We start from the raw sequence: 11,875 nt of genomic DNA, 5'->3' as shown, positions 1-11,875 counted from the left end.
CGTTTACGTTTGCAAAGCTCTCTGCGCTACACTGCGCTTTATTAAAAACAGTATCGTTTATCAAAAACAGTACTGCCACATAGGAGATCTTTTTTACAATCGAGCTGTCCATCATATCGCAGCTGTTTGAAAACAAAGAGGCTCGGGCGCGATCTCGTCGTTTGCAAGATACCTGTCAGCGCTGATGAACAACCTTGCTTAAGCACAAATAAAAACACTGTCGGGTTTCGCTACGTGTCGAGGCACCGCAAAATATGCCAGCTATGCGCGACGCCGTTGGCACAGACCACCATGTGCATGATGGCCGCCTAGACGCAACGTATGTTGCCGATACACCGGGCAGACGTTTCAATCGCGGTTCCCGCAGACCCGTAATTATTTGCGTGCGCGATCCCAAAATGATAGCTTCCGCTGGGAGCGTCTGTTGATCGAAGGCTCCACAGTCGACGACTGCGATGGCGGACTTTGTTATGTTACTAGCGCTGGCTGGCGCGATGTTCGTTGGCAGCTACATGAGTGGTATGGTTCCGTTGTCGGTTCCTCTAACAGAGGTACGTGTTCTTTTCTGTTTGATCGCACCGCGTTTGCAAGCTGGCAGTGACGCTTTTAGCATTTGAACTCGTCGTGTGCTGCTTCATGAGGGCAGAATGAGGTTCGAGCTGGACCGACGCTATGGTAGCGAATCCGGCTGCTGGAGAGCTGGCGAACACATGCGGATCTCTAATCGGTGTGTTGTTTCCTCCACGCAGGCTCGACTACACTTGGTCTCTGTTTTCGGCGCCGGGCTACTAGTGGGCACGGCGCTTAGTGTCATCATCCCCGAAGGCATCAGCACGTTATACCTAACGCAGATCAGTGAGTACGACCTTGGACTGCGTGGCTTGTCGCGACGGCTCGCGTCAGCAGAACGCTTTCGGATGTAAATCGTATGCCGTCGTCGTCTGCTACAGGCCGCTATCTTGCGAATGAAACCATGAGAACAAGATTGTGTAATGCCACCGCCAGAAGGACGGTTGGCTTCACTTTTGGCGCCTGGCTGTCTTGTATAAAACCACGCGTTAGCTGCTAAAGTGTCAGAGCTTCCAAGTAGCCTGCACAAAGGTTGGAATAATAATTTTAAAAAAAGTAGTAATAGGTTGTTCTTAATGGACGTTCTTGCATTAGTTTCATCCATTACTTCTCTAGGCTAGATGCGTCTAATAAATTTGTGTTGCTAAAGAGGCTCAGAACACACATGCCCATTACCTCGTGCTTTTCTTTTCTTTTTTCATTCCCGTTAATTTTCCATGCTGTTTCTGAACTGCAGTGTTACAATTGTTCACGACTATTATGGTTGTTGCGTATGGCTACAATGGTCAAATCAATTCATTGATTCCATTCATTTGTTGCCAAAAAACACTTTTCATGTCCTACTGCTTCAGTAGTGGTTTCAATAGTCATCCATCCCCTCCCCATTTCTTAAAATATTCATGGTGATTTGAGTTCGTCGAAAGTGAATGACCAAATGATATCTCTTTTTGCAAAATCTTGCCATCTTCAGAAAGTTTAGCTGTTTTTTACGTAATTGTACTAGCTAATGCCTTGATGACTTTCCCAGATACTATAAGGAACCAGTGCTGGCCACAGGAGGAACTACAGTAGTTTTTGTGGGCAACTGAAATATTTTAACGCTGTCAGATAGAGATGGCCACAGAAATGACAGAACATTTCTAACGATAACATGCATACCTGTATCGAATTGGGCGCACCATTGTGAATGCCCAATGCTGACCTCTATCCACGTGCAACTTACGCCTTTGAGTAGTCATTTCCAAGTGCTCCGGTATCAATATACTATTGTGCAAGACAGCAATGCACTGTTCTTCAGTGGTAAAAAAGTTTATGGAAAAAGTAAGACAGAAGGCAAGATCACTGGAAAACGTGGTGCATTATTACCCTTTACCGCACTTTCAGCTTTAAGTGTAATGCAGCATTCAAGCTAGCTCCAACAGTGGTAACCTGGTTTCATTATAGACATTAAAGCTGGCTGAGTCTCGTAATAAAGTTTTTCTGCTGTTACGCTGCTGTGTAGCTGCACTGCCCTGAAAGGACCAGTTGAAGACAGCCTTTTGAAAGTCATGTGACTGGAAGCAAACAGTGCCTAATCATCTGCAAAAATGTCCTCCGTGTAGGGGAACTGGTGCATGACGTACAGCCCGGGTCGCACGGCGGCCAAAAGCCCGGCGATGCCACCCTGACTGCCGCCAGCGGAGTGAGCCACGTCCACTTGCACGATGATCTCCATGGCAAGCTTGAAGCGATGGACCCGCGGAACCTAGTGGGCATCACTTTGGTGCTGGGCTTCCTCTTCATGCTGCTCGTCGACCAGCTCATCTCCCAGCACAGGCATCACAAGGCTCTGGCAATGGCTGTTAGCGGTGGGTTGTCTTCGACAAGTTGATTTTCATGTCCTGGGCATGCTATCGTGAACCCCTTGCAGGGGCTCTGTAGCTATGGTGCTCTGCTGGTGAGCGCGGTGTCGCGAGTTCGACATGTGACCACAGCAGCAGCATCTGGATTGGGGCGAAATTTAAAATGCTCGTGTAACTGAGCTTTAGGTTTGCATTCAGGAATCCTGGATGATAAAAATTAATTTGGAGCCCAACATTCCAGTCAGCCTCTAGTACAGGAGTACGTTTGGCTAGGTCAGTTACTCACAGGGGACCCTGATCATGAGAAAAAAAATTTACAGAATAAAAATGGGTTGGAGTGCATACGGCAGGCATTACCAAATCCTGACTGGGAGCTTACCACTGTCGTTGAAAAGAAAAGTGTACAATCATTGCATTCTACCAGTGCTAACATATGGGGCATATGGGGTTAACAAAGAAGCTCGAGAACAAGTTAAAGACCATGCAAAGAGCGATGGAACGAAAAAATGTTAGGCATAACGTTAAGAGACAGGAAGAGAGCGGTGTAGATCAGAGAGCAAACAGGCATAGTGGATATTCTAGTTGACATTAAAAGAAATAAATGGAGCTGGGCAGGCCATGTAATGCGTAGGATGGGTAACCAGTGGACCATTGGAGTTACAGAATGGGTGCCAAGAGAAGGGAAGTGCAGTCAAGGACGGCACAAAACTAGGTGGGGTGATGAAATTTGGAAATTTGCAGCTGGAAAATGGAATCAGCTAGCACAAGACAGGGATAATTGGAGATCGCAGGGAAAGGCCTTCGTCCTGCAGTGGACATAAAAATAAGCTGATGATGATGATAGCGCAAAGCAGTAAATGAGATGGCTTCTCTGTCGTCTCATTCACTTTGCTCTCTACACCCTCGTTACAGAAATGACACCACAATAAGCAAAATCAATGAATGGTGAATGTTCGCACTGGTCTATAGTGGACCAATGTTGGGCCAACATTGGACCAGCTTTTAAGTGTTGCCTAATTTCCTACTCTTGCCACTTTGTGAAAAAAGCAGTGTGATTTCAGCTCGCGGGCTGTTTGAGGCCTACACCACCTTTCGCAATTATATATGTCGCGATATGAAATGGCACTTGAGTTGTTATTACTAATTAAGAGTTGTTCTCTCTTATGCTTTACAAAATTATGTAAAATATGGGTGTTTTCTTGAGTCATCCGCAGAATATAAAGTTTTGTCCGGTTTAGACATTTTGAGAGGTGTCGATCACAGAGCGACCATTTTTTTTGTTTCCTCAATTTTCGTTAATTTTTGCGTTACATGGCCTTGATAGAAATAGGCCTTTGACAATCACAGTCATTAATTTTTTTTAAGTAAGCTGCAGACCATATTTACATGGTGCGTAGCTTGCATTAATCTTAAGCAGTACAGAAATTTCATAACTACCTCTGAGAATTGAAAATCATGAGCCCCATGTTGCTGTTCTGCTTTTCTTTGTTGAACTGTACAGCGCCCACAATGGCAGTAGTATTGTGTCACTTTAATTAGGATTAAACATTTCCAAGGACAAAATGGCAACTTTTTTTTTTTTTTCGCCGAGTTGGCAATTTTGTTTTACTGACAGATGTGTCTCGGTGCCTCCTGGTAAACGAAAATTTGGAAGCCCACTTACTTACCTGTGCTTGAAAACTGAGTAGTGCTAGGCGACAATCCTGCACGTTCCTGACATCCCTCTTTTTCTTCTTTTTTGTAACTTCTTGTTGCGAAATAAATCAGCTCTCTTCTTTCTCCTCTGCAGACCCTGAAAGCACAAACTCGGTGCACACCCAGGGACGCAGCTTCACAGCCACCCTGGGTTTGGTGGTCCACGCTGCTGGTTAGTAGATGTCGCCGCACGTGATTTCAATACTATTTCTCCATTCGAGTTTAGTCACACCTTGATATAATGAATTATAGAATATAACGAAGCAAGTTACAGATTCCTTTCCGACATCAACATGTAGAAAATGCCACTAATACAGTATGAAACGAAAGTATTTTCGTGCCAGATGGAACTTCGTTGTAGCAAGGTTCGATTGTACTACTTGAGCATTGTCGCAATAGTTTGGCTAGAACTCTCGGACGCTGCTATCTTATACTGTTAATGTAAGACCGTCATAGCTACTTCTGTGTAATCCAAATTCCGAGATGCTGGGGCACGCACCCCAGTGCGTACAGTCTCCCTTTGCTCGAGGGGGAGCTCTCACACATACATGTATGCGTTTGCGTATGGACGTTTGCACGCACATGTGTATGCATGCTTGTGTGCGTGTGTATGCATGTATGTCTGATTGATCAGCAGGTGAGGAGGAGGGGGGGGGGGAGGCTGGACCCCTTTAAATTTTGATAGGTAGCCTCGCTGACTCCCCCCCTGACTTTAAGCCCTGATGCACCCACCTCGGCAATTACTCAGTCTGAATTTCAGCTATGTGGCTGAACAAGTGCCCACAGCCTTTTATCATGCACCGCGATTATCTGTCACTTTTCCAGGGGAGGGGGCACATGCTCTCCCAATACCATATGGGCTTATTCGCAGGTCATCTTTTAATTCGTTCCAAGAAAGACACAATGACATGGATGTAGAAGGCACGTTAGGTGCTGTCTTCTGAGTGCCGTCTATTCGACAAAATGATGAAATTTAGTTTTTTCAACATCTTAACGCTGCAAAAGCTTCTCTAGTCACTGCACATTACATGCAACAGGCAAATGCTCACTTCCCACAATTTTGTTCCTAGCTGACGGCGTGGCACTCGGAGCTGCAGCGACAACATCTAACCTCGACACTGAGGCAGTCGTCTTCCTGGCCATAATGCTTCATAAGGTGAGGATATTTGTGCGATCTTTGTAGCACATGTTGCTCATTCTTACGGGTGTCCTAAGGCTGGAGCTCTGAAGTTCACACTGAACATCAATTCACATCTGTTTCACATGGTGTCAGTGTGGTGTATCTTGTGGAGAAGAGCTGCCTATAGTTGACTTAATGGTTGAATACTTAAAGGGGCCATGAGATTGGTGTCCGACTATTTTCCGTTTACCATTGTAAAAGGTCCTATTTGATTATAATAACTAAAAGAGTGCGCATTTTAACCCGAAATTTCAGTTTCGAGATTGCTGACTATAAGCCCCTTACATTGATAGGGACTGCCATCTTGGCATGGCCTGTGTAACATCAAAAAGCGTGGGGCCACCGTCACCTCGTCTGCTCCGGAACATTCCGAAATTCTCCTTGCTTTGCACGGTCTGGAACCAAACGGCACAACAGGGGTGTCGCCGTTGCATTGTACCCACAATTCTTTATTCATTTTCAGGCTCACCCAGTTTGAGAATTGCCAGTTTGAGAATGCAATACCAACACGCCAAATCCTCAACACTAGTGGTCTTTTATTCATGCAATAAAAACAACACAAACGAAGGAAAGTCTGCCCCTCGGCTGACTGCTGATCAATACACTCAAGCAAAAATTAAACCGCACAAATACCGTGCAGGCCGTGCACATATACCGTGCACATATACCGGCATTGCCAAATCCTGACTGGGAGCTTACCACTCTCGTTGAAAAGAAACGTGTACATTCATTGCATTCTACCGGTGCTAACAAATGGGGCAGAAACTTGGAGGTTAACAAAGAAGCTCGAGAACAAGTTAAGGACCGCACAAAGAGCGATGGATCGAAAAATCTTAGGACTAATGTTAAGAGACAGGAAGAGAGCGGTGTGGATCAGAACAAACGGGGATAGCCGATATTCTAGTTGACATTAAATGCAAGAAATGGAGCTGGGCAGGCCATGTAATGCTAGGATGGTTAACCGGTGGACCATTAGGGTTACAGAATGGATACCAAGAGAAGGGAAGCACAGTCGAGGTCGGCAGAAAACCAGATGGGATGATGAAGTTAGGAAATTTGCAGGCACAAGTTGGAATACGCCAGCGCAAGACAGGGGTAATTGGAGGTCGCAGGGAGAGGCCTTCGTCCTGCAGTGGACATAAAATATAGGCTGATGATGATGATGGATACCGTGCAGATTGACCACCCAGAATGCACTTAATTTCATAACCCGTCAGTGTTGCCAAACTGCTGTATGATTCAACTGCAATAAAAAAAATTAAAATACTAAAATTCTGCCATAACAAACGTGCTAAAATTTTGCCACCTAGCTGTGGCACATGTATGGTTTAACATACAATGCATAATTCGTGCCGGAAAATTTGGTGTCATGGCCCCTTTAAGAGAGCCCCATGGATCATTGTCGTTATCACCATATCTTAAGTTATCTTCCAAAGGCCTCTCACAAATATCTCTGGTAATCTCCTTCCTGTTGACCTTACGCGTATGCATTGTATGTGGCTTGCTGTTACACCAGCTGCTAGTGACTACACGACAACGAAAATGGATTAACATTGACAGCTGCACTAGACAAAGAAGTCATCTCACTGATGAAGATGTGGCAAATAACAATCTTTCGCAGTTCTTGTGGCGGTGTACGGCAAGGTTTTGTGTCAGCTCATTCTGTCGTTAATAACTGCAACCCTCCACCCCCTCCCACGTCCTGGTGACCAACAGACAGCTTTAGATTGGGGGACACGCAAGGCTTGCGCTCAAATGCGTACGCAAGCCGCTTGGGTCCTGGCAAAACCTGAGCCATTATGTCCTTGAGTATGCAAGCAGCTTGTGGCCCCCTAATCTAGAACTCCTGAGATGTTGGCGGTGAGTACGCTCAACCATTATAGCAAAGAAATGGATATAACAAAGTAAGTGCATGTCCCCCTTCATCTTTGTTCTAGTAGACAGGTTTTAATATGCTTATCTTTAACCAGAGAGAAATTTCATTGCATTTGGCCTTTGACTTTATCTGTGAGACAGTGTGGTGGAGGGGTTTTAGTCCACTTGAGAAGCACCATGTGCCGGTCTTAAAACATCGATCTGTGTCCACCATCTTGTTCTGTCCGCAGGCACCGGCAGCATTCGCCCTGGTGTCCTTCCTCATGCACGAGGCCGTGGAGCGTCCCACGATCCGCAAGCACTTGCTCATTTTCTCACTGGCAGCGCCGTTACTAGCCATCATAACCTTCCTCGCCATAAACAGAGTGAGAGTCCATTTTGTTTCTTCTGTGCATGATCCTTATGTAGCCAAGTGCAGTAGCCACCTTCCTTGTCATGTCGGCACCTAATGGGCACGACGTGAATGACAAGGACACAAGGAAAGGAAGCACAAAACAGCACCTTGCCTGTGTTTCCTCATCTCGTGTGCTCATCTTCCACACTATGCCCATTTGTTTTCATTAACGTGTGCAAGCCGCTGCACCCATCGGCAGTTTTGTTAAAAGTTGAACCAAAGTATATTGAGCATGATTGTTCTGCGAATAGGGATAGTTATATGACAACTCTGTTGTGTGATAGTTATAAAGTCACACCTGAATATAGCATATAATGAACACAGCTACAGTGAATTGTGCTCCATATTTAACACTGAAAACTTATATAGCAACATCCATGCAACTTAACTTGCTTAAAATGAATTGGACATGTATGAACTTCATGTACCTACAACTTGCGCCATACAACTACCCGCAGCGGCTTCTTTTTTCTTCCCATGTATGCTTTCCAAACATTCTTTTTTTCTTTTTGTTTAGATCATGTGGCTGAGCATGTTATGTTCGCACATAACCAGGTAGACTGCAACGCAACACGCAACCCGATAGAGAGCTATAGATCCTGTCTGGTTGCTGCGTTTAGTTACACGTGTTTTTTCTATTGTGTGTAATGAACTCATAATTAATCTTCATAAAGTTTGTTACTTACGTGTCCGGATGTATAGAATTATTTGATATATTGAACCAGTACATTGTAAGTGGGTTTGACTGTGAGGGGGTTAACCGATTGCATAAATGTTTGATTGCAGTGTCAAGTGAGCAGGGTCTTTCGGTCACTTCCTGCTCAGCTAGCACATCAATTGGAGTTGGTGAAGGGCATTGCTGCCGCTCATTTTGCGGGCCTGTGAAATGTTTGAACACTATGTAGTCACTGTCTGGATCACGCTTATGAATAGCATCCAATCAGCTAGCAAGGATTGTGAGCTAATGTTCAAAGGCATACTTTCAAACGTACCATCATTGATAGGGGTACAAAGAAGTGGCTCACAACTCTCCATAAAAAACTTGCCTTCAGAACTTAATGCCACCAGTAATGTCTTCAACGCACATGAAGTAACCTCACTGGTAACACCTGCGGTTATTACAAGATAATACACCAGGATGCGTGCAGCAACAGAAAAATAATCTGAGAACTTTTGCACAAACTGTGAAGCAGTTTCTTCTTGTAGCTTGTGATATTGTGGACTGCTGCTTGTAATTCTCCTTTTCTTGTCTTTTTACGTTTCGGTTTGCGCTTCAAGAGGTGCTGTTGAAGTGGTGCATTTTGTCAGGGTTTCTTTCTCTTCCTCTAGATTTTTTGCTACCACAGTCTTTGTTCTTTTTTTTTTTTTTGCCTAGAAATAATATTTCTACACAGCCTCACCAAAATGTAGTCATTTGTCTTTTGCAAACAGATGCTTGGCTTTAACAGTCATTATATTAAAAGCGTAACTGCCACTAGTCTTATTTTATGACATTAGACAATATTTATACCATGATCTGCCTCGGTGTCATCAGCTGGTGGTTAATAAAACTTGTCACACCAACCCGCAGGGCTTGCATTTAGGTTACGTTAGGTCAGGTGGCAGTGTGCTCTGCATATATTCAAAATTGGTCAGGCCACAAGCTGCATTACGCCCCGCCCACTAAATTGCCCTAAATCTGACAAGGTACGGTATCTCTCGTACAGCCATCACTGGAAAATAATTGACTCTCATTGCTGGCAGAGATAACATGATTGCACTGTCGCGTTCCAGGGTGCCCCTCAGTCAATCGCGTCGCAGAACGCAACGGGAGTGGCGCTGCTCTTCAGCGCCGGCACGTTCCTCTACGTTGCCACAGTGCACGTGCTTCCCGAACTGGTGGTGCGTCACAGCACGCACCAGGCGGACAACAGGGGACGCATGAACACTCCGCCGAACGAGGGCTTCACCAGGACCGACGTGCTGGCCATCGTCGTCGGCACGCTTTTGCCCATGATCCTCACGGTCGGACACCATGGTCACTAGTCGTCGCAAGCTAGTCGTCTCGTCGTCAAAGTGCGTCTCATGCTCAACAAAGTGACTTCAACTGTTGGTCTGTGAAAGTGGCAGAGAGAGGGGAAAAAAAAACTGCTCCTGACCAAGCAGCCAATCTCCGCTGTTTTTTGATCCACAGTTGTTGCCTGAAGACTGGCTGGGATATTTTTTAATTATTTTTTAGGGACACCAAGGACGTCTCGTTGCTCGCTAATCGTTCCGAGTTGTGCGCACTTTCTCGAGTGTGGAACACTGGCAGGACGTCGCACATGTGAAAGGAAGTGCACGGCTTTCCACGTCAATGTCAATTCAGCGAGGGACGACGGGTTTCTGCGGCAACATCGTTGTTCGATCTTCGCAATATGGCGCTTGTAATTAGACAATTGTGCATTTGTGCAAGAACGTGTTTCCCAGTTCTTGTCCTTTTCCGGAATACTTGGACGCCCAGTCGTGGCTGTACATTCCGTTCAAGCGATGCGTGACCATTAGGCCAATCATCGTACTTTCCACGTTATTTCTTGATTGTGTATGTTCTCGTGATGATGCCTGTATTTTTTCTTCCTTTTTTGTACTGACTCGCATTGGAACGTGCATAAAATGGCGAGCCGGTGTGACAGTAAAAGATGCTTATTTGTTGATAATTTTTTGCAGCATTAAAAAAAAAAAAGAGGGATGGTTGCTTGTCTTAGCAAAGTATCCGTCATTTGGCGCCACTCCGTCCCGTGTTTTTTGACTGACACGGTGTATGCGTGAATCACCCCATGGTAGCTACATTTTATTTTATACTGCTTAAGCTGTTTGGTTTGGGATGACTTTTTTCTTCCCACAACATTGTTTACTGGGATGTGCCCTCATGTTTACAGACAGATATTTTAAAAAGTAAGGAAGTGATATAGCTATGAAACTTCCTTTGTTTAAAACAAGAAATAAATGTACAAATCGTCAAGTATTCCTCTTACTGTATTACTGCCTTACTTGCACAGGTCACCTGTACTGCCACTATGCCCAAATCTCTTCATAGACTAACCGAATTTCAATGTACAAGGTTACAAACTTGATTACACATGTGAAAGAAACTGTTTTTGACAAACGGTGTTCCTGTCTGTAGTTGTCTTTTTCCGTTATGGTTAGTACAACGTAGCCAGTTTCATTAAAACAATTTTCGTTTCAGCGTTGTGCGTTTTTTGTGTTCACAACTAGCAGGAGGCAGCAAAGGGGAATCGAAATATTGTCACCTTGTGCCGGGGTTTGCAGCGCAGCGATGCGTGTGGTCTTGGAAGGAAGCTGTGAAGGGTAATATTCATGTGCTATGCCATTTGTGCCATTGCCACGGTGGTTTTCAATTCAATGCAAAGGTACCGATACGTATCGGTGTATCTGGGACACTGTTACAATCCATCTCATTTTGCGAACACTACGTGGAGTCAGATATATGCCGCTCTTGTGCCCTGTACTTTGTCCTTTTTACATTACCCACTGCCTGCCATTGGAGATTGTGTCTCGAGGTAAACATTGGGCCTCTTCGATTATCAGTCTCCGACAGTCCCGGACTGTCCGAGAAGCTGCACACGCAACGCTCATTGGCTGAAAGCACTACTTCGGGCAGTCCGGGACTCTCGGGGAAGGATAATCGAAGAGGCCCACTGAGAATCAGTGTACCTGTACTGCTTCCAATGACATCTTATTTCTGTTAGAACAGTGGAATTCTGAGCATCAAAGGGGAGCGCAAGTTTCGTGAACCACAGAGTTTCCCAGAAGGCTCACTAGGGAGAACTTTGGCGCTAGTGTCTGTGGGAGTTGCAAGTGTGGTGGTCCTGCCAGCACGGTAGTGATGGCTAGTGCATGGATTTGTCCTTCCTTATGACTTTGCAAATTGATAATTTTCAACAGTATATTGCATTATAGATGCAACTATTCGCAATGGGCAGTGTTCGAGTCCACGCCCTAGCAATGGCTCTCTCTGGGTAACAGATCTCTGAGGTCATGCTTTCCCTGGCTGCATGCACCAGAAGTGATTGCAATAGGCATAAACATGTCAAACGCGTTTTGAACACGACCTATTGTTATGCACGTGCAAAGAAACTTATTGCCCTCATGCACTTTGAAAAGACGGAAGCGCAATAAATGATACATCTGAAGCCACAAGCACAAAGAATACAGCAAATCCACATACCTTATGCCACCCATTATTCCCAATTACCGTAGTAGCTGAACAGTCACAGTGCCAGAGTTTTCTTTAGTATACTACTAATTTTAGTGAGGAAACTCTTTACTGATATTGAAGTC

The 11,875-nt window shown here is 45.0% G+C and overlaps 1 protein-coding gene across 1 annotated transcript; it reads left to right on the top strand.

Annotated features, from left to right (window-relative positions):
• The first annotated feature begins 208 nt into the window (after positions 1–208).
• On the top strand, positions 209–10,760 carry LOC119457841 (zinc transporter ZIP9). Its single transcript, XM_037719597.2, has 7 exons — positions 209–551; positions 750–855; positions 2,172–2,417; positions 4,201–4,278; positions 5,177–5,262; positions 7,392–7,526; positions 9,329–10,760. The coding sequence occupies exons 1-7, from the start codon at positions 456–458 to the stop codon at positions 9,578–9,580; spliced, it is 999 nt and encodes a 332-aa protein (XP_037575525.1). The 5' UTR covers positions 209–455; the 3' UTR covers positions 9,581–10,760.
• Positions 10,761–11,875: the final 1,115 nt, after the last annotated feature.

This window comes from Dermacentor silvarum, chromosome 7 (assembly GCF_013339745.2).
Source record: "Dermacentor silvarum isolate Dsil-2018 chromosome 7, BIME_Dsil_1.4, whole genome shotgun sequence".
Lineage (NCBI taxonomy): Eukaryota > Metazoa > Arthropoda > Arachnida > Ixodida > Ixodidae > Dermacentor > Dermacentor silvarum.
Note: the sequence above shows the minus strand (reverse complement) of the source record. Positions and strands in the feature narration are given on the sequence as shown.

Excerpts from the sequence above, each read along its gene's own strand:
- LOC119457841 (XM_037719597.2), top strand. The coding sequence starts at position 456 with ATGGCGGACTTTGTTATGTTACTAGCGCTGGCTGGCGCGATGTTCGTT. Across the intron at positions 552-749 it reads TGTCGGTTCCTCTAACAGAG|GCTCGACTACACTTGGTCTC; the intron begins GTACGTGTTCTT and ends TCCTCCACGCAG. Across the intron at positions 4,279-5,176 it reads TTTGGTGGTCCACGCTGCTG|CTGACGGCGTGGCACTCGGA; the intron begins GTTAGTAGATGT and ends TTTTGTTCCTAG.